This window comes from Corvus kubaryi, unplaced genomic scaffold, assembly GCF_017639235.1.
Source record: "Corvus kubaryi isolate FWS band 111438036 unplaced genomic scaffold, C.kubaryi_AGA036_p1.0 37398, whole genome shotgun sequence".
Lineage (NCBI taxonomy): Eukaryota > Metazoa > Chordata > Aves > Passeriformes > Corvidae > Corvus > Corvus kubaryi.
Window position 1 is genome coordinate 23,821,451 of NW_024581137.1, and position 22,667 is coordinate 23,844,117.

General features: G+C 38.1%; 1 protein-coding gene across 2 annotated transcripts in view; it reads left to right on the forward strand.

Annotated features, from left to right (window-relative positions):
* Positions 1-22,667, forward strand: part of ANKRD28 (ankyrin repeat domain 28) — a 119,026-nt gene that overhangs the window by 19,680 nt on the left and 76,679 nt on the right. The window contains exon 2 of one of the 2 annotated variants that reach the window (XM_042043500.1): positions 4,503-4,596. The exons of the other annotated variant lie outside the window; for it this stretch is intronic. Within the exon in view, the coding sequence (XP_041899434.1) occupies positions 4,555-4,596 (42 nt within the window). The 5' untranslated portion in view covers positions 4,503-4,554. The remainder of the gene's footprint in view (positions 1-4,502; positions 4,597-22,667) is intronic. 2 annotated transcript variants of the gene reach the window in all.

Here is a 22,667-nt window from a genome sequence, read left to right on the forward strand (position 1 = left end):
TTTTCAGTACCTCTGTAATATAGATAACTGTTTTTTCCTAGTGATTGAGGAAGTTAGTGTATTCTGCAACTGGGGACATGGGTAAATGGGCAAACATTTTCCTTTCTGAGACAGAGTGGGTCTGATAGCGCTTCATTGTTGTCTAGACTTTGTCTGGCAGTCTTGAATATGCTGCATGGTTTATCTTCTCTCTATAGGAGCAGGGATAGAAAAGAAATCTTAGAAACTTGTGAGTGGTGGTGGGTGGTGAGGGAATATTATTTCTTTTTACATGGAATCATTCACCAATCTTTTCTCCATGCCTCAGCTGAGGATCTGCTCTTACAGGTAATGTTGAGGAGCATGCAGTGTGTTGAAGGCACGTTTGGCGCTGAACAGCACCAAAGTGGAGCTGAGAGTGGAGCTGGGATAAAGTGCAGGTTGATATATAGTCATGTGCCTTATTTGTTTAGTGTTTCCCTTTTCATTTCAGTCAGACCCAAAATCAAGCTCCACGTTGCGATACAGAATGGTTTTTTTTTTCTTTTTAAGGTAGTAAGTTTACTGAAAGAAAGGATCAGGAGCACATTTTTCCTATTTTTTTTTAATATTAGTAATTTAAATGGGCAGAAGTTTGAAGTTTTCATTGTTCCATGGCTATGTCTTTCTACATATAAAATAGTATAGCAGCTCTGTTTTTCAACAAAAACTTTGTTTTCTTGCAGCTCTTTCACATATATGCTTTTTCTCAACAAAAATTTGGAGGACCAGCCCTCCCTTAAACCTGTGTAGGTGTTCATAATTGCAGCAGAGCTGTGTGTCTGCTCCCACCTGGAAGCTGACCACTCTTGTTTAAGGCTCGTACTCCCTCTGATGGCAAACTGCTGTGCTTCTCTTGCCTTCTGTGTTCACTTTTATCTCTCTCCCTTGGTCTCCATTTTATCTTCTTGCTGCGATGCTGGATTAGGCTGTTGTTTCGTGTGTGTCCCACTGAAAGTGCAGTTTTAATGAAGCTGATAAAATTGAAGGGCCCTACCAGCCTGCATGTATACTAGACAACAGTAAGCTGTTTGGTTAGGTAGGGGGAAAGGAGGGAGAGCTTATCTCTTCTACTTGAATTTATTATCGCCATCACTCTCCTGTGATACCAGTCACACTTACTTCCTAATATTTGGCTTAAACTGATGACTTTATCTCCCTGAAGCTTGAATAAGAGTACTTTGCTCTTTTAAACTCAAATTCTTCGTTCCAGAAAGCAATTGTTTGGATAATATCGTCTTAGGTTTGGTACAAAAATCCCTCAGTGCTATAAAGACTTTGTTAGTTGCTTTTGTATGGGATCATTATTAAGAAATGATTGTGTTTTAAATCTTGCAGTTAATACTAATAAAGATCTAATATATAGAAAATAGAACTGTGATTACAACTTGTGTGTTAATGATGTGATAGCATATGGTAATCTTCTATTAGCCATTGGTAAATTTGGCATGTAGATTACAAATAGGGCAAAACAAAGCTGTTTATCATGGGGTTACAGAAGTAAGACATTGCACAGTTTGTATGTCTTTGTACATCTGTGTGTAGAAGACCAGTTTGAGAGAAAAGATAATAGCAAGCCTGTTGCCCCTTGGATAAGCGAGCCTTTGCTACAACATTACTCAGAGGAGAAGAAAGTCAGCAGATATTTGTGTTCTCATTGCATCTCTTTCCTGCTTCGGTAGTAGTAGTTTCAAATGTTTCTTGAAAGTGTTTGCTAAATTATTTAATTATTATTAAATATTACTAATTTAATTAAATCTAACCTTTGGTTAACATCAATTATTTAAATGGGTAAAGACTATTGGTTCTCATTCATTGTCACTGACTACAATAGCACTGTTGGGTACTTACTGCATGCGGTATTGCCCTTCATGTGTGATGCTGGCCAGAGTTTCAGCTGGTGGAAGAGATGTTGGACTGTAATGAGTTTTCTGGTGTGTTGTCAGGCCTTTTCTGATGGCATGAAATCCAAATCGATGGTGCATCTGACTCAGAGCCCCCTATTTTGTTCAGTTTGTAGGAACTGTTGGGATGTCAGGCTTTCAAGTAGTGCTTCTGTTTGCTTGCTCAGCCCTGCACCTGTTTGGGAATACTATTTAGCACGTTTCTGGCAATTTTGGTGGAGGTAGGTGAACCTGTAAACATGTCAGAAAGACTGAAGTAAAGCTCTTTTAATTTTGAGCCTTTAGTATCTCCGTGAATGTGAAGTCAGTAGTCTTAAAAATTTAGGTGCCTGCCTTAAATATGTGAAGTGACTAGAGCCTTCCAGGAATTCTGGCACCTGTAGGGGAGATGTTAAAGGAAGGTAGGTGCTGAGAAGAAATTTTGTTGTCTTGCTCAAGTGTTTTGGTTTTCTTTGGTGTGCTGCCACCAAGTGACAAGGCTTGATATTGCTGCTCTTGTTTTTTGTTTTGTTTTTTTCTTTTTAAGAGAGATTTCCACTAATCACTCTCTTTTCTTTCTTTCAAACTGAAAAAGTTAGAATATTACTTTACACCCTTGGTACATTCACATACAATATTCCCAATTATTATTCAGAATGACATGACTGCTTGGAAAATCTGACTGAAAATTTTTAGGATAAAAGAACTGTCAAAACTAAGTTTGGGGTTTTTTTCCAGCGTTCTGCTGTTCAGTTTACATATTCTGGATTCTGTAAATTATTGTGGAGTCTCCATCGCTGGAGATATTCAAGAACTGTTTGGATGCAATCCTGTGCCATGTGCTCTAGGATAACTGTTTCAGCGAGGAGGTTGGACCAGATGACCCACTGTGGTCCCTTCCAACCTCACCCATCCTGTGATTCCGTGATTGGAAATCTTCAATCCAAAACAATACAATGTAAGCACATGTCTGAGCATAAACATCAAGCAGAAAAATGCTGAGATCAAAAAACAATATTTGGCAGATGAAAGTGTGTAAGAGAAGTAATGTTTGAATCCTACATTTAGACATTTCAGGGTATCTTTTGATGAACAATCTTATAAAAACGGTTTATTAAACCAATACTCTGAGCAATACTCAAAGTGCTCCAAATTCTTCACTCTGCTAATCTATGCCAAAATTGCTTTGCTTGTTAAAATAAAGGATGTCTGTGTGTCTAAGGGGAGAGTGTTGCAGGTGGAATGGGGTGGTCATGGGATGCTGGGCGTGACTTCACGTCTGTGCAGCTCACACATCTGAGGTGTGCTGTCTACTCGACTTTCTGGGCACTATGTGTGGACAGGAATGATGGTGGGTGCAGAAATTAGAGAAAAGATGATGCATTGCCACAGATGGTTTATACTCTTTATCTTCTGATTCTTACAGACTTCAGCGCTATAAAAATTGCTTAGCAGTGAAATTATACTTTCTTTCTAAGAAAGTTAAGATGTTTAAGACTTTAGTTACAACTTTATTTGGGAATACGATTAAAAGTCTGATTTGTAGATGAGACCAGTAGCCAAGGCACATTTGCAGAGATTAGCAAATCCATCCTAAGTGCAGTTTACAAAGATTTCAAGCCCTTGCAAGGAAAGGCATCTCCCTTCATATCCCTCCCTTGGGAGTTTCCTGGCTGTTTTCTTGCACTGGTGTTCAGCAGATCTTACAGTAGGCAAGTTTGGGGGCTGAATTAACAAAAAACAGTTTTAGCTTTCTGCCCGTTGGTCTCTGTAGGTCAGCTTATGGGACAGTAAGGTAAATGCAGTGACAGCACAAAGAAAACACTGGGGACATGTAACTACAGCAGTAGTCCCTCTTTGTTCTTGGCTCTGCTGGGGCTGAATATGTCCCGTGCTATTCCACCCAGTTTGGAAAGGTGACTGAGGATTGTTTTTTGACCTGAGAAATTAATTTATTGTTAAAACTCATCTAAACAATGTTGTAATCATGCAGTTATTTTGGATGGTTCTGTAGCTGCTTGCCACAGCTGTTACCTTTCCATTTGCATTCTCTATCCCCTCCCAACTATGAAAGCTGAATCTTTAGAGGTTTGCTCCCTGCTCTCCCCTTTTGCCCCTCCTCAGGTGGAAGGGAGGCATCCATGCAAGCTAGGCTTTCTTTGTAAATATTGTGCATAAGAGGAGGAGGGGAAAAGAGTGATTCATTTGTTTTGATCCACAGAGAGGAAATCCGTCAGTAAAACCCAATAGTAATAAAGACTAAAACTGTTTATATAAATACATTGAAGCTTCCAGAGATCTCTTCTCTAGCACAGGAAACGTCACGTGTTGCTGACTGTGCTGCCAGTTCTGTCCTGAAGTATTGGACTATCAATATGCCAGCTGTGCTTCTTATTTTGCAAAAGAAAAAATTAATAATTACCCAAGATAGTTTTGTTTGCCTCAGTAAACCATTGCAACAGTTTTAGCATACTTAAAACGTTTACTTCTAGGGTGACAGTAGTTGTTCCTGTAAAATATATCCAGCATGTGATATATTGGGTTATATTTAAACCTCGTCAAAGAGGCTTTAAGTTCTGAATTTTTTTTCCTGTAAATTAGGAATTAATTTTGCCTGTGGCCATTTCAACTCCAGTGTAAGTGTTCCTGTCTCATGATGCGTAAAGGCTACTACAGTCACATGGCATTTTACAGGGTAAGACGCTTCTGTATAATTTCATTAAATGTTCTGTTTCCTGTTTGTATTTCCTTGTTCTCCTAATGTTCTTAGAGTGCTTGTGTTATTTATTAAAATAGCAAACTAAGTAAATTCAATGAAATCCATTGTGGGTTCTATGACATAAGTTTCATTGGTCCCCCTTACCGAACTGATTCATAAAGGAGTATCCAAAGTGTTTAGAGATCTTGGGGAACTGGTATTGTGGATAGACGTTTTAATTAAAAAACACTTATGCCCCTAACTTACAAAGTAGTAGGGGTGTGTAATTAAGCACTGTCTTTATTCTGTTTAAGGTAAATATATCAAGGTTGTATGTTACCTTAATTCTGCCATTTTCTAGCTTCATTTGATCCCGGTTGGGCAGCTCAGCCCCATGGAGGCACACTCTCACTCTCCACCAGTGGGATGGGGGAGAGAATCAGAAACATAAACACGAGAAAAGTCATGGGTTGAGATAAAGGCAGTTTAATAAGGAAAGCAAAAACTGTGCATGGAAGCAAACCAAGCAACAGAATTCATTCTCCGCTTCATTCACCACTTCCTATGGGCAGGCAGGTGTTCAGCCATCTCTGGGAAAGCAGGGCCCCATCACACATAATGATGACTTGGGAGGACAAATGCCATCACTCCAAAAACTCCTCTTTGTCCTCCTTCCCTCGTCTTTATATGCTGAGCGTTATCTCGTATGGCATGGGATATCTCTTGGGTCAGTTGGGGTCAGCTGTCCCAGCTCTGTCCCTTCTAGCTTTCAGATCACCAGCCTGCTTGCTGGTGGGGCATTGTGAGAAGCAGGAAAGGCCTTGGTGCTCTGCAAGCACAGCTCAGCAGTAACTAAAACAGCCCTCTATTATTGTTTTCATCACAAATCCAAAACACAGCCCCATTACAGCTACTGTGAAGAAAATTAACCTCTGTCCTAGTCAATACCAGTACACTGAGTACCTTGAGCTAGTGTTTTGTATGCAACATTTCTGTCCTTTGTATGTTTGGACAAAGGTAGCTACTGTAACTACCTATTTTGGCATGTTAATAAAATGGATAAGCAAAAAAAAGTGAAACTTGTCAGTATGTGAAGCCTGTAATTTAACTTTGATAGCATGGAAGCAAGTAAACTGTTTGAGGTCATCTGGATTGTGGCAGTTTTTTGTTAACTGTATTTATTTTGATACTATCTGGATTTTAGAAGGCCATGAGAAAAATTGGTTTAGGTTGATACAGCAGGTGACTGGTGATGAAAGCCTTTAAGAGAACACAAGTAGACTTCCATTACTGTTTTAGTGCCATGGGTGTTTTAGCTTTGTACCTGAAGTTGCATTCACTGTAAGTTCTTATATGTTGGGGTTTTTTTGCTTCAGATTCTGAACTCTGTTTTATATGTCCCTGTTTCAAGACTAAACATCACTGTTTAATTTGAAATGACAGATTTTTTTTTCTTTTTTGACTGAAGCTTTTTTTTCCTGTTTAACTGCAAGAGTGACTCTTGACTGGTCTATTGCCTTTTGGTTTAGACCAGTTCAGCTACTTTCTTTCTTCCTCCTTGCATGGGAAAATAGATCAAGAATCTTTACACATAAAAGTAGTTCTGAAACTGTAAAAAGAGCATTAGTGTCAAGCTCTTCCCTAGGGCTAGAATCTCCCTAGAGGAGATTATCCTATGCTACCTACTATTGCCAGTGTAGTATCTATGGATTCTCTTAACAAAGTAGTCCCTGTTGACAAATGTCTAAATTAGAGTTTGCTTGCATAAGTGCTTTGGTGGTATAAAACGACTGTTCTTCCCAATTTGCACAGGTTTTCTGTAAAGTTTTTTTTATGTGGGCCTCAAAGAAGTAGTTGCTTTGCTCTTGACGGGGGGCAAAACACTTTTAAGCTGTTACACTCTTTTTTGTTGATTTTTCTTGGTAAGCTGAAACACTTATGGAGGGAAATACATGTAAACTTGGCATAGTGAAAAAAATCATAAGAGCTTAGAGAAGATGTCAATTCCATCTTTTTCACGTCTATTGAGGAAGAACTGATTATATGTAGACTATTCTGGAGTTTTGGAAAAGTGTTGCAGTTTTTAATGCTTAACTTCAGAAGTAAAATTTACTCAAACAGCTAGTGTACATAATTTGAGATTATTACTGCTGAATAAAAGCTGAGAAGGCCAGTTTTGACCAACAGGCTGCATGTTCACGAGTTCTAATTAATTTGGTGTTTTTTACTGTGCTAGTTCTGTATTGAAGAAGACCTCTACTTTGAAAGAAGCAGCGCCTGTGTGGTTTTTTTTCTGTGTTGCTACCACCAGGTTAGAAAATTGGAGGCTGTTGTCACTTAGCATGTTCTTACCCTGTTGCACTTACCTCCATGTAGACTGCAACATAGAAACAAACAGCAGTAATACTTCTTGCCAGTAATGAAAAGACGCGTTGTTCATGTTATTTTAGTTTGAAAGCACCAGGTTCTGGGAGCAGTAACAATGATTTTAGGACAATTTTGGTAGAACTTTGCATTCTAAAAATTCATGAAGATGCCTTGAGAGGCCTCCTAGAAACAGAGACTAGACAGGAGTAAGGAAATAAGGTAGGTATTTATGTGAAAGGCCTTCAAAGATACCCCGTGGGGAACCAGAGGCTACTGCCAAGATGGACCCCAAGATGGACAGCAGGTCACGAGTTCTTCACACTTTTATCACTTTGGTTCATTGGCATATCAGGGTTAATTCTCCAATTAAAGCTTCAGTTTAATTATGTAATTCCCCTCTGCTTGCCTCCCTTTAGAGGCCTTTTGGTTTATACTTTTTGGGCCTAGGACGGTCTGGGTATCCTTGAAGAGCAGGCCGGGAGAGGCTTTGTTATGTCTACCTAACATGAGAGAGCAGAAATTAACAGGCTACAAGAAACTTCAGAGTTACACACTAAGCAGTACAGAATTTGAAAAATATAGAAGTTAAAACCTAAGGCATCAATGATAGTCTGATAGATTTCTAAGTAGAGGAGTTGTTGCTGGATGTAAGAGGAACTAGTTGCAGTGCTTCTCTCTCCAGTCATCAGCTTTCTTGTGCTGGATGAGGAAAATTGTCATGAAATGGTAGTTTCAGTTGCTGGAAGTTTTTGCTTTAATGGTGTGGGACATGAACCTTGCTTGGTTCATTAAGACCTTTCATGCTTGTACAGTAATCCTTCTTCATGCATTTCTACTGCTTAAACATGTGGCTTTCAAAATCAAACCCAAAAGTTGTGGTTTGTCTTGGAACTCTGTATGGGCAAGTCTGTGAAACTGAAGTGAGTAGTAGTCACATGTTTTGCACAGCCCACCCAGAGCTGATCTCATCCTCTTGGGATCTTGGACAGCCTGGCAGTCCAAGTCCCCAGCAAATGGGATACTTCTGGTCCTGTCCATATAGGGCCTGGGTATGGCTGCTGGAGGCTTCCCAGTAGGGGTGCAATGGAAGCCATCTGCCTTGTGAGTAATGTTTTGCAAGACCCTTAAATCGCAGTGCTTAAAAGTGTCTTTGGTTGGTAAGTGTTGCTTGTGGGTATTCCTGACTATACTTGCAGCATTTGCAGCAAAATTGTTAAAACTGGGACTGTTTGATAAAGCCCTCTTTTGCAAGACACATTCCTGTTGAGATTAGATGGGACTGCACATGGTTCCACTGTACTCCTTTTGTTTTGTCTGAATGTTTCTGTAGTTGCTATGATTTGCACAGAAGTGTTCAGTTTGTGATAGTTACCCTATGGTTAGGATGACTATGTCTCTCCAGGGTTTCAAGGTAAATTATATTCAGAATTTCATTTCAGTTTGTTTGTCCAGGAGCTCCTTGTTCATCCATGCAGGCTTTCTGGTGTTCACTATTTCCTGAACTTTGTAGGGATACATTGCTCTTGAGCCTGGAGGAGACAATCTTTGAATATCATCCTGCTCTCTTGGGCTTCCCTCTTCCCTCTAGGGCTCTATCCCATGGCACTCTACCAAGGGGATCCTCGGAGAGACCAAAGTCTGCCCTCCTCACATCCGAGGTAGTGAGCTTGCTGTGCACCCTCCTGGCTGCCCTGAGGATCTTGAATTCAAGATCAAGTATATTTTATACCTCTTTAATCATGCTGCTAAATGTCTTTTGGTAGTAATAGTAAAGTGGGTTCTGTTTTGTACTGCTGGTACCAGTTGTATTTTTACAGTTTTGAAGAGCTGCATCTTCTCTTAGTTCCTTAACATCACATGCTAGAAATCTGGAGACCATGCTGCTTCGTGATGTAGATGTCTCCTGTAATTTGGGGCCTGTGTGAAGATGAGGTTCCAGATCTGTCCCCTCATCTGATCTTTACAGTTTTATATGTCTGATGGTTGTTTTTCTTGACTGACCTATCATGGAATCAAACTAGAGCAACTTTAATGCAAATCATACTGTTAGAGGAAAGTGTCCTGACAAATGTCCTGTGGAGAAGTGTTGATTTCCCCCTCTCTTCCTCACATCTTTCTTGGGGTTGTAGTGGCTGTGAAGATCATGGCTTATAGTGGTTTAGTTTAAAAACTGAAAACCATGGTAGCTGGTAAACCTTGTTTTGCTCTTGTGCCAATACAAAAGTGATGCAGGTCCTTATTGAGAAATATTGGAAATACAGTGCTAGCTACAGTATTTCCAAAATGCACTTGCTGAAAGATGGGTGTTTGCTTTTTGGGTGGAGCATGCAGTCCACTTTTTACATGTTATGGGAATTGTTTATGCCTGGAAATTGTTCTTTTGGGGTAAATTATTCAGAAAACTGGGTCACCAGACAGCTACAAGCTATCCAAAAACATTGGTCATGTACAGATAAGAGACTTTAACAAATCCATTATTTGTGTGTAATGGGTACCAGAATGGTGCATGTTTCTTTCTTTGACCTTTCAGAATTTCAGTACCAGCTATAAAATATTCTGCTGCTATATAACACTTAGGGTGCTGTAACTTAAATTACTATAAGTGTGGATTAAACAGATAAAGACAAAATTTATTTTTCTCCTAGTCTTAGTAATACTGGGTGGGTAGAGGTTCATTGTTGATTTGGGGTTTTGTTGGTTGGTTGGTTGGTTTCTTTTTTATTTTTCCCCTTGATTCTGGCACGTGATACAGAAAACCTGCATCTGAATTTTGGCTGAATTTAAAAGCTGGATGCCTGTGGCAGTTAGTATGTGTGGTCTAGCATTTGTGCAGATGTTGTGGTAGCTCTTTAATGCAAATAATGCAGAGCAAAATAAGTTTTTATTTTTAAGTGTGTTACCTCAGATCCTTTCTCCAGTGTGCACTTCAAGATGACCTCATTTTAATCTTTTATAAATGTGACTATTTGTGACCAGATGGTGATAGTAATGACTGAAAAATAAGCTCCGTTCCACGATGAATGGCATTTATCAGCTGCTGCTTTTTGGCAGGGGTGGGAGGGAATGTGTTGTAAAAATATGCTGATTGGTAGTTTGCTTGTTCCACCTCTGTTAAAGCCAGGAGTTCTGTGGGACGAGAAGTTGATTGGATGTTTCTCTGGTATGGAAAGTGAATTTTTTTGTCCTTCTTGTTACGTTTTAATGCTGCAGGAGTTCCATTTCAAAATACGTAAACCAAAGCTTGTATTAAGTAAAGAGTAAATGCTTGAGAATCTTTTCCTCTTCTTTCAGGCTTGGAAAAGAGATGGAGTAAAGGCTTATTTTTACATTTGCTTTTAAAAATTTTATTTTTTTTAATGGAAAGTTTTGCAGATTTTGCTGAAATATTAATATTGTGCTCATTGATGTTATAAATACTTTAGAGAACAGAATTCAAGTGTTCTTTTTTAGAAGGTCAATAAATTTGAAGTAGCATCTCTAAAGAAATTATATCACGTAGCTGCTTTTCGTTTTTAAGACCTAACAATACCGTCTAAATGGCTTTGTCTTGCATATTTAGGTAAAGATAAATATTTGAAAAGAATGAGTCTTTTTTCCCATAGATTTTAACATTTCTTGGATAATGTTAATTCAGTTAGCTGTACAGTATTTTAAAAGAGTTGGTAATACCCCTAGCAAATAACATTATAGGCCTATTACATCTAAATTAGTCTTTATTTTTCACAGTTGAAGACTTTATAATTTTGGTTAGCAAGGAGTAGTTTGTCAGATTATCTGTCTTGAGATATGTAGTGTGTGACTTGACTATTTGTATAGATTTGCCACAGAGTTTTTCTTTGATGTGTGGTGTTGGTTTTTTTTTTTCCTGCCTCAATCAAGAAGCAAGGCAGAGGTTTGGTGGGTTTTTTTCATACGTCAGCCTGTTGGAAAGAGTGAGAAGTAACACACTTCTACTTCCAGAATGAGAATCTGGAGAGAAGCCCACCTTTTGCATTTGTTTTCTATGGTGCAGCATTGCTAAATAAAGCTTGTTGCTACTTTGCTGTAAATTGAACTGGAAGTAGTGAATTTTGTTAATATTCTTAGGTAATCCTGTGTGTAACTATGAAGGTTTTCATGTACTTCAAAGAGTGAAAGGCTTTTGCTTAGTGCCAGAAATTTATCCAGAGGCTGTTTCTGTCATTTGGGGAGGAACATTTTGGGTCTCATTCTTCATATGGCAGTAGTCCTATTTATCTTCCTGGTCTCTGTTCTGTGAAGAGTTACAGCAGCTGTGGTTGCTTCTCTGCAGTTTGGAGGGTCTGAAGCTGGAGAGAAGAGGTACCTAGTCCTTCTGTCTTCCATGATTCAGTGTTTGTGGGGGGCAGAGTTCCTCATTGCTCATCAAAAATTAATGCTAAGTAGCTTCTTATTAAGAGAAAATGAGCAATAGACCAAATAATGCCATCTACATTTCCAAAGAGGACAACATTTCATTAGAAGAAAAAGAAATTAATTGGAGTTTTTAAAAAAGAGAGAAAAGCAGAACTAAGAGAGCGTAGACCTTAAACACTTTTTAAATGGCCATGAGGTGTCAGTGTACATTCAAGAAGAAACTTGGAGAGCAACACTTCCTTCTGAAAAAATAGTTGGTTGCCCTTATTTTCTATGGCCTGAAATAATCTCCAGGGGAGAAGGTTACAACAGCTGAGTCAAGGCTACAAAAATTTGTATCTGCATGACTTAAAGGTCACATTTTCATAGTTGTGTGGTGGTTTTTAAACAAGATGTGTAAGTTTATTTATGTATTTCTAGACTCTGGTTTAGTTTGCAAACCAGTTCATGAGTTCAGTGGTATTCTCTCTTCATTGCTCTACATTATGAGCATGCTGGTTGCACGAGGTGTTTTTTGGGGAAGAAGACACTCCACAGCTTGGTATGTAAGACATAAACAAATAGAACTATTCCTAACCGTATTACTGACTTCTTGTTACTAAATGTTGAAGTGTTCCTAACATACATATTTTTTATAGAAACCTGGTATTAGTTTTTCATAATGCTTTTATAAAAGTTGCCTTTCCAAAAAGTGGTAGAAAACAATTGCATACAAGATGTCCTGTCCTCATTTTTGCCACAAAACTAGACCAAATACTTTCCCTTTTTATATCCACTTACTTACTGGATGGGGTTTGGTTATCTGTAGGTTCTAAGATACCTAATCCTAAAAGAGTTTTAGAGGCAAGGATGTATAGAAGTTAATTTTCTTAATATTTTGAATAAGTAATATGCAGCTCATGTGTATTGTGTATTTTGTATTGTGTTTTGATACAATCTTTCTGATTCTGTATGATAATATTCCTTTATAATGCAATTTGTTGGCTCTTAGGAATGCCAAAATTTACAAGTTCTCCTCTAGGTGTCATCTTAATTGAATAAATCACTGATTGAAGCCAGTGTTAGGGAGATTTTGGAAGAAATGAAGCCCAAAATAATCCTGGTTTAAAAAAAAAAAAAAAACACAAAAAAACCTCCCAAACTCACAAGTTTTAACTCATGTATGGATAATTGTTTAAAAGTTGTAACTACCTTATTTTGCTTGTATTTAATACATAAATTGCTCATGTGTTGATTCTGGATACATAATGGGTTTTGTCTGCTTTTTTTGAAGTCTGACCCCTAAAATTCTCTAGTATTTTCTTTATAAAGCCATGTGCTTTATAAATACTGTTTGTACTGTAGGGACAGTTTGATTAACACAATATGTGAAATTTCTATGTTACAAAATGGGGGTTTTTTTTAAGGAAATTTACTAGGAACAATTTTCATACTGAATCGTGGGAGGAGAAACTTGAATTCTTTGCATAACTTTGGTTTTGTGTAATTGGAAAGAATTTAAGGAGTAATATACTTGGTTGTAATAGTGTCCAAGTTGGGTAAACTTGAGGTGTCATTAAAACTGTTTTGAGATATTTTAAGGAATACAAGGAATGGAGTAGTTCTGATACATGGTTGATGGATGTGGGTCTGCAAAGCCATCTTATCACTGTCTGTTGCAGTGAGCAGTTTGAATGCTCCCACTGTTCTGTGTCAGTGCAGGCCCATGGGGAGCTGGCTCACACCAATTCACCAGCAAAAAGTAAATAGGGGCAGATGGGTCATAAAAGTTGCCTGTGCTGGCTCAGGAAAGGGATGTGAATGTGCAAGGATCATGTGGGGAAGGGAGGAGTGAAGAGTCTGTCTGGTGACCAGCAGTTAAAATCAGTCATACGCTTTTTCAAATGTCACTTAAAAAAAAAAAAAAAAGGCAACCTACAAACAAACAGATTTCTAGGCTGGTAGAAATTTAATTAGCATTCTAAAGTAATGCTCTGTTACATTTTATAAAATTTCATTTGGTAATAGACTTTTTAAGCAAAGTGCTTTTTAATCTTCTAAATACAGAATTGAAAAATTGATAGGAAAAGTAACTAAGGACTGAAGGTTGTGTACATGCTCTTACTCTGCAGTGATGTGTAAGAGCCCTCCTGAGAGCTGTTTCCCTGGTGGGTATTGTGGGGAGGACTTCTTGCAAGGTTTGAAGCAGGCAGAGAAGATTCTTGTCTGCAGCTGTGTTTCTCCTTGCTCAGTTTAGGAAAAGTCACATCTATTTTGGCAGCTGCAGAAGTTTTAGATGAGCTCTCTCGTCGTGTAGTAGTGCCTGTATGTGTGTGTGTGAATATGTGGGTTTTATCCAGCTGTGTTTTCTAGAGTGTTTCCAGTTGCCAGAAAGGAGCTTTTTCTTGGACATGAGGGAGGTGTAAGGGGTTCCTGAAAACTTCTAGGAAGTTTAGCTTTTCCCAAGCAGCAAATCCTGATGCTTGAGGCGGCTATTGACACGCACTGTTTTAAAGATAATCAAAATAATTTGTGTACAGTGATGCTGATTGTTTACGTACGGAAGAGAGACAAAAAATGTGGTAACCATAGCAACTGGGATTCATTTTGCTCACTTACATATAGTATTTTGAGTTCCTGGTATGTATGGAAACCAAAATTTCACATGTGAGCAAGCCAGCTGAACTGTGGCTTCTATGGTCACAGTCTATTCATATCTACCCAAAACTGAATTTAAAGTATTACACTAGTAGGAATGTTATATGCATAAATATTTATTTTAAAGTTTGTTTCAACTCTCATAACTCTCCTGCAAGGGAGAACTGATTTCAAAATTCTTTAAAAGAAAACTTTCAAATCTTCTAAAGAAAATTAATGTATTCAAGACCTTTCCCTCCCAAACTCCATCCTGGGAAAAAAGCCCTCAACACTAAAGTGTGCCCCTCTTTTCGCCTCCTCTTTCCCTGAAATAACACTCATCCCTGGGTGGAACAGGGAGGGGGAGACTGGGTTGTAGGCATATTGTACCATCACATGACTAATGAGTAGGAAAATCTGAACAGAAACTTTTAAAGGCCACAGTTTTAATGTTTTCTTTTGGAGCTATGAAATATTTCAGCCTCTGACTCCCTCAACTTTCTACTAGGAGAGTTTTAGTAATGACAAAAATATAGAATAGGTGTTTTGAAGGAGTAGATTTTGTAGTCTTTTTCTTCTTGACAAAATCAGAGCTTTGTTTTGAATAGCAGAGATTGTATAGTCCTCTTAGAAAATTAATGCTGCTATCACACTGTCATTCTGAATAGTTTCCTCTAGATAATGCATTTTAGTTCTTTTACTTATCAGGCTGACTGAATAGCAGACATACATCTAAAGCTGAGTAAACTTTCCTTCCCTAAGATGGATAGATTTGGAAGTGTTCTCTTCCTGATGCCCTTCTAATACAGGTAAAGCAGCCTGTACTGTATAGTTGCTCCTACTTAGGGTTTTATCTTTGTTCCTCAGTCCAAGCTGTGTTATTTCACCTTATGGTCATTTAACCACTGGAAACCAGTGAGTGCTGTATAACACTTCTTTGGATGCATTGCTCTGCTCTGGTTCTTAGTTTTTCACAGGGTGTTCATTACTTCTCACTCTTAATTGGTTATATTCTTCTTTCTTCTGTGATTGGATTAGCATTTTGTTAGTATTTGCTGCTGAAATAACACAACTGTGAGTCCAAGCAAAACATGGATGAAGATAAAAGCCTGCTAATATTGCTGAAATGAGACAGATAACAGACTGTTTGCTGTACCAGCATTTCCAAGCTGATTTTTGCAAATAGAGCTAAAATCAAACTTAAATAAGCATAATTATCATTTGGAAGTCAGTGAGCTTTCTGACCTTGGCTAGCAGAGATAGATCCACTGAGCTTCTTGGGTTTTGTGCTTGGGGGGTGGGCAGTGAAAAAAAAAAATCCCAACTCTTTCCTTTTTACTAATTCTGATAGCTGAATGGTTCTGTTGAAAGCGGGTCTGTCAGTCTTGTTTATTTTTTTGAATAGGCAACTGCTGTTTGTTACTTGAGAAAAGCAGCTGGTTCTGGAAATGTTCTAAATTGATGTGAGTCATCAGTGAAGGATTTAAATAGTTGAATATGATGTTTGTTTCCTCCCTTCCATGGCTCAAAATTGTATGAATCATTTTTTTCAGTGTTTCCCAGATAATGGTCTGAGCGGAAGTGGTATGCCTTTCTGACTCAAGTTCCTAAATGCTGGTGGAGCACTCCCAACTACTGCTGGTTTTGGTCATTTGGGAATTCCACAGGAACTTCTGACAAATGTATGAAAGCAAACATTTTGTAACGATGGCAACTTACCCACGAGGATTGATGTGGTTGGTGACATAAAACTTTGAAACTCCTCTTCTGACTGGCATAACTGACTTGACTTTCCTGCCCAAAATGTGTTAAGTGCTATAGGATAAAAATTCAGTCATGAGAATCACTTTTCAAGTGTGTAGAATGTCTTGTAGAACACTAGAATTTGTGTTAGATTTTTATATAGCTGCCTGCTATTCTTATCTGCTAAAATGGAGGTGTTTTTAAAGAACCCATATCTCCTCTGTAGTTTCATATGCTCTTAGCCAATTTCATGTTTCCTTGTTCTTTCTACATAACTTGGAGCATCAAAAATGAATGCATACTCCAGTGTTAACTGAAATGGTGCTGAAAAAATTTAGTTAGCTAATGAATTTTACAGGGGAAAGAGAAGGGGAAAAGGAAAAGAATGGGCACATCTGTGTTAAAGAACAGTATTAGGAGGACAACCTTGATGTGACCTGGAAAGGACTAACTGATTTGTCTGACATCCCAAGCTCATCAAACATGCTGCAATGACGGCTTTAATATGTCATCAGTATAGTGGAGATTGGGATTGAATCAGAGTGGTCACTCACTGTAGGCAGCAGAGCAACTCTCATTTCTAGAAATCTACCTGACTGCCATTTTCTTTTTCAGAAGCTCAGCAGCATGGCAGTCCAGCAGAGTTTTAATGAGGAAATGATAAAGTTTTTGCCAGATTTCTTGGCTCCTGTAGGAACCTTCTTATTTTCAGTCACAACACCAGCACTGTCCAGTGCTGAATCTGCATTTTTCTTTGTGCTGCCTTTTCTTTACGGGGGTTTCCAGCCTTCCAGCTAAAGAACCAAGGTTAGAAAAAGCAAAGTAAGGATGAAGGTTACTGGTTTGTAGCCCATCCAGCTAAATGAGCTTCTGTGGGGAAGCTGACTGGCCCTACAGACCAAATGTAATGCGTTCCTAATCATCTGTTGGAGAAACAGCAGTTTGTTCAAAAACAAACCAGAAAAGCATACAAATCCAGGGAAGTTGGGACTTGTTCTTTTCCCATGTAGCAATGAAAGATCACACTCAGGTCTTTTTTTGAGTAAGCAGCTGCCAGGTGAGAATTGCTTCTTTTCCTTGGGATATGAACATAGAGGATTGGTTTCAGTGCATCAGAGAATGTCATACATTAGAAAATCCCAAGGAGTTTTTGGTATTCAAGAATGCAGTCTCTGAGAGGCTTGTGGTGCTCCTGTGTGTTATAGAGTCTGTCCTTGAATCCCAGACCATACACTATTCACAAACTCCTTAATTCCTACTGAAGAGGGAAGAGCAAACCTATTGTATGGTGAAAAATAAGGCAATGTTATGTTGACCTTCTGTGATGTAGGCTAGTTTTTTCGTAATGAATAATAAGTTTGATTCTTTTTTTCTCTGCGGGAACACTATTGCAGGAAGAAATTTTCAAAGAGGAAATATGTAAAATCAGCAGTTCCTCTGTTCATCTTGAGCGTGACTATAGATCAGTAGAAAAGTAGATCAAAGGAGATGTACTAATTCTTCTCAGTGTATGCGTGTGCCCACAGGCCCAAAGGGAATTCTCTTAGTTGTTTTACCAGTTGCCCTGATATAAATTAGTAGGATCGTATTTTAGTTAATTTATAGGAGTGAGTACACTATTGGTATAAACACTTTCAAAGCAAGGTGATAGATGATATAAAACTATGATTAGGAATTCTGCAGTCATTCTTTTGCTCCAGCCAAGCTACCTGTTTCTTCTCCTTGGGAAAATGTGTAGCATTGTTTCCTGAAGCATCAGGCTGTCAGTGCCAGCTGTGACAGTGGGTTGGTCTTCCAGTGTGTCTGGGTTGCTATTTTTCCCCTGCTCTTGTTGATGTTGCTGTCCAGCCTCACCTCCCAGCAACTGGCTGGGTGTGCTGGGAGAGGATGGTTGACATGTGAAAGAGCAAACAGGGACTGCTGAGACTGAGCCTTTGATTTTTGTTTTGTTTTCGTCAACTCTGCTTTTAGGGCTGGTGTGCACAGCTGAAATTGCTGCCCTCAGTAATTATTCCTGGAAGAACACTGTGGTTATTATTACAACTGCTGCCATTTTCAGTGCCAAAAACCAAAATTGGCTGTGGACATGATCTGAGCTGGAAGGAGCTAAGGAGGCCAGAAGAATTGCTCCTATCAGTGTCTTTTCTGCCTTTCCTCTGCCGACAGGTGGAAATACTTTTAACAAACCTGTGGGCCTTGCTTTTTGTGTTATGAAAACATTTTTAAAAGCTGTCATGCTTGCAGAAGCCTTAAGTGTACAGCTAATAATCTTGTGTTGTGTGGGTTTAACAAATGCTGAAGTGTTTTGCCTTCTTTTCTCTTTGACTAAACTGATATTTTAAGATAATATCAACTCCATTTTCCAACAGAAGTCATCTTCTCTCAGATACCTTCTCCCAAAAAGAAAAATTGCTTAAGAAACAACCTGTCTTCTGTCCCAAATCCACACCACCGTACCTAAAGTAGTTTGTCAACATCTTTCTTTGTCTTCATGGATGCAAACTTACCTTAGCTATTCATAACAATATATATGGACAGGTGCATCTTTTTGTGGTCTCTCTTCCCTGAAACAGGAGTTGTTTTGACTTCTAGTCAATTTTACAGGACTGACAATACACCATCAGACTTGTATGGTTGTTATTTAGAAAAGCTGTTGGGTGTAATAGCTGCCTTCTGTTTCTCGAAAGACAGAGAGGTGGCTGCTGTTGGGTGCAGCTGATAAATCTGAGCACACACTTTTTCTACAAAGTACCTTGAGACTGTGAAATCAGACAGACTGGAGGACTTCTTTTATGTACTGTTTGTTAATGTAAGAATGAATTGTTGATTTTGATTACAGGGTTGGACATTGAAAATGCACAAGATACCTCCTCCTGCCAGTGAATTTAAATCTGGGCTGAAAGGGAAGTGTGCTGGGGGATATCCTAGCTAGGAAACAGTGTTGGATGATGCAGGACCCTAATATTTTTACTTTCTTTTAAGAGAAATAGGATTTGCATTTGCTTTTCTGATTTTTGGCCTGTGCACAGTTTGATTGCTAGACTCTGTATTTTGGACATCAGAGATAATTTTTTAAGGCATTTATTTATCTTGTACTAGATGGTCCTTCAGCCAAGAGTTTGTCTGCAGGTGTATTGTTCAAACATACAAAATAGAAGTCAAATAAAAAATTGCTTAGTAGACTTTTAACATTTTTAAGGTGTTTTATTGCTCTTTCATCTGATGATATTTCTAAAATATTTTTTAAATGTTACAGTTTGTTTAAATATACAACTGAAGTTTATGTCTGAATCACAGACATTTTTTATTATTAATTTTTCTTACTCTCTTCCAACTGAGAAAAGTTAGAATGAATGCTGGATTATTTTTCTTCTTTGTATTTGTGTCTCAGTTTTTGCTGAAATGGCTATTCAGATACTGGATTTTATTAATTCCAAAGTCTTCAAAGATAATATGTGACTGCATGAAATACTTCTCTAGATTAACAGAAGCTATGTAATTGCATGAGAAAAAGTAGGAGTTGCCGAAGGTATCCTGAGGTGCAAGCAGAGCTATTTTGCTTGTCCTTAGAAGCAGAAATGTGGAGTCCAGGGGTTAAAACTATTCTGCAAATGCAGATGCTCTGGAATAAAAACTGGGAAGAAAGGTAATAATTCCTTGCTTTAGACTGTTGTCTTTCGTGACTCCACCTCATTCCCGCAGGAGCAGGGAGGAAATAGCAGAGGAGTTCAGATGAGTGACTCATGAGAAGTATTCTAGAAGTATTGTAACTTATATTCGTGGTGATGTTGAACACTCATCTGTCTATATGCAATAAAACCAGCTTATACTGGGGCATGCCTCTTTACTTAGAGCTGTACCTATTATAAGCAATCTTTGTCTTCTGAAGAAATACAGAGATTAGATATTTGCCTGGCAGAGTTGATATACGACTTACTTGGTTCTAAATTTTTTCTTTTTTACTGGAACCTGACAGAAGAATTTTCTTCCTTTCCTAGATCCTTTTAATCATACAAAATACTACATGAAACCAGTGGATTAACCTCAGCCCAGAAAAGACTTGGTAAATGCCAACTGGCAAGGGAGAAATCTTTATTTGGTCAGCTTTGATACTGAATGTCCTTCAGTGAGGTTTTTGGTGTCATCAGCAGTGCTGCTACAGTCTTCTGCTCATTTGTTCCTAGAGAGGAGGGCAGATCTATAGAAAAGGTTGCTATTTTTAGCTGATTCAGAGTTCCTGTTTTTTCTGTCTGGTGTAGATGGCTGACATCTGTTATAACCTGCAGTTGCATTCTTGTAATATATTCTCTTTATATGCACCCAAGAAGGACTCATGAAACTTGATTTACTTAAAGACAAGTGTAGTTTGAAAATTACAACACTTTTTTTTTTTTTTGCTTACAGCTATCATGTGAACACAAAAGCTTTTATTTTTGCAAAAATACATATCATCATTGCACTCCTTAGAATTTCAGAGTTAAGTGTGGAGATCTTACTTTGCTAAGAGATCTTGTGGAGGCTATCAGATCACCACTCAAGCCCCTGTAGACATGGCATTCTTCCTTTAAGTTAGGCCATTTTTGAGTCTTCTTCCTACTGCTCATTTCATAAGCTTTTTTATTGGAAATAGATGACATTTGGAGAAAATGGATGGTGATGACCTGCTGTTTTCAGTTATTTTGAGTTTTATTAATACAAACTGTTTGAGATGCAATGTTCTTTATACCTTCACGAAGTTCTATTATGATTCCTAAATTAGTTTGAGGAACAGAAGCTTAAATTAATCATCGTGAATTTACTCTGGTTTCATTCTCTGTTACTATTAACTCTTCTCCTACACAGAAAGTTGTTAGTCTATATAAGCTGCTGAAAAATTGAAACCTTAGTTTGGTTTCTCACAGTAGCATTCTGAACAGCTTTTGAATTTTAGAACACCTGTTAGGTAGCATTAGAAACTGCATTTTGCACACCAGAAGATACTTTGGATGGTTTTTTGAAGTTGAAAGAAGAGGTGATTGGAGATGGTGTTTGCACTGAGGTGAAAGCACAGCTTTTGGTTGAAGGGGATGGGAGGGGGAAATGCTAGTTCATTGTGAGCAAAATTTGAATATCTAGAACTGGGTTTTCCTTTGATTATGGAAGCAATTGTGCACACACAGCCCTATCGTGAATAGGGTGTTTTTGCTTACTTAAATGGTTTAGATTGCTATCAAAATCAATATAATATTGACTCAGTTGTGTTGGTTCTCTTTCTTATGCAAACTGTGACACACTGGCTTACTCTCTGTAGTAATGTCACAATTCAAAAATGTGCAATGTTAAGCGAGATGTAATATGTTAACTTGCTTTTGGAAATAGTTTATATTAATTGTATTCTAATTATATCTAAGATCACTAGAATAATTATCAGAGTAAATTTAAATGTTCTGAATTTTCACAGTTAACTGAGTGTGAAGACATGTACTTTTTTAAGGTAACTTGAATTTCTAGCTGACTTTGGAGCATTAATTGCAAAGGTAAAAAATGGACCACGTTCAGATAATTTGAAGTAAGCTAGGCATTATCTCTATCTAGCAATGTGTCCAGTTGGTAATTCCAAAGAAAGCATATGGAACCCTTGGCATTTGCTTACTGTATAAATGTACTGACTCTTGAGAAGTGTTCATTTACACTGAACATATGGGCTTAGCTGGAAAACCATTATCTAGCAAGTGTGTGTGTATCAATATGAAACTCGAGTATGCATTTTGTCGGTATTTTGCTTTTACACATAAAATCTGATTTTTAATTTTTTAAAAAATATGTGTTTAGTTATGCAAATAAGCTACAGTGTCTGTTCCTTAGGGCATTTTTCACAAATAGAAAGCAAGCTATTTTCTATGTTGTGGTTGTGTTCCATAGCAGACAGTAGGGTGTTGCAGTAGCTGAGCTTTGAGGATGTCCATGGTTTATTAGAACTAGTTCTGCTGTGGCCAAGAAGAACACGAGTTGTCATATGTACTTGTGTGAATCTGTGTTATTGCTTTTTAATAAATGGCTGAAATGCTAGAAGAAAGCTCTGTGGTGTAAAAATCATTGCTTTTTTGTAATTAAGACCAAAAGTATGACATTTCAAAACAACTCGACTCTGTGTAATGAACAGAATATATTTATGAAGGTATCTGTTAGCCTTGAGAAACTTTAATCTGAAAATTCCTGATAAATCAGCATCTGGTGCTATATTCTGCCAGGCCAGGACTCCTGAGGTCAGGGAGCCCTTGGCCAAGGTACTCTTTTGCACTTAGAAAACTTTTGCCTGCATGAAGTGTCAGGGGGAAAGGGAGGTGTTTAAGCAATTTACTATGTTGCAATGAAGCTACTGTAGACATTTTTGCTAAAGAATTCATGTGAGCTTTTCCTGCCTGTGGCCCCCAAAGGTGGGAATTCAATATGTCTATTTATATGCAAACCATTTACACACCATTTAAACCTGTCTTTCTCTCTGCCCGGGTTCCTATGTGAAACCTGAGTGCAAATACTTTATTGAAGAGCTATAAACTTGCTCACCATTGACCAATTCTGCTCTTAACAGCCACTGAAGGGCATCCGAATTGCCTTCGTGCTGCACAGCAGGAGCAAAAACCCCTCCCTCTGTTCCTGTAACACTGAAGCTTATCCAGCAACTTTTGACAGAAGCCATTTACATAATACACCCACGAGCCAGCACCATTTAGGCAGATTCAAGCTGAAGTATTTATTCAGCAAGTTTTAGGGCTTCATATTATACTTTATTATTATGGTATATTTTAATAATACTATATTTAAATTATACTTGATGTAATTTTTTTCGAGCTGAGGTTATGTTTGTTTGTACCAATTGCAAAAAGCCAATGGGTTTGGTTTAATAGCTGGTTTTTTAATAGTCAGCCTATTGCTTTAAGATTTTACTTTTCATTTAATTTTCAGAGGATTTTTGTGGGGCATTTGTT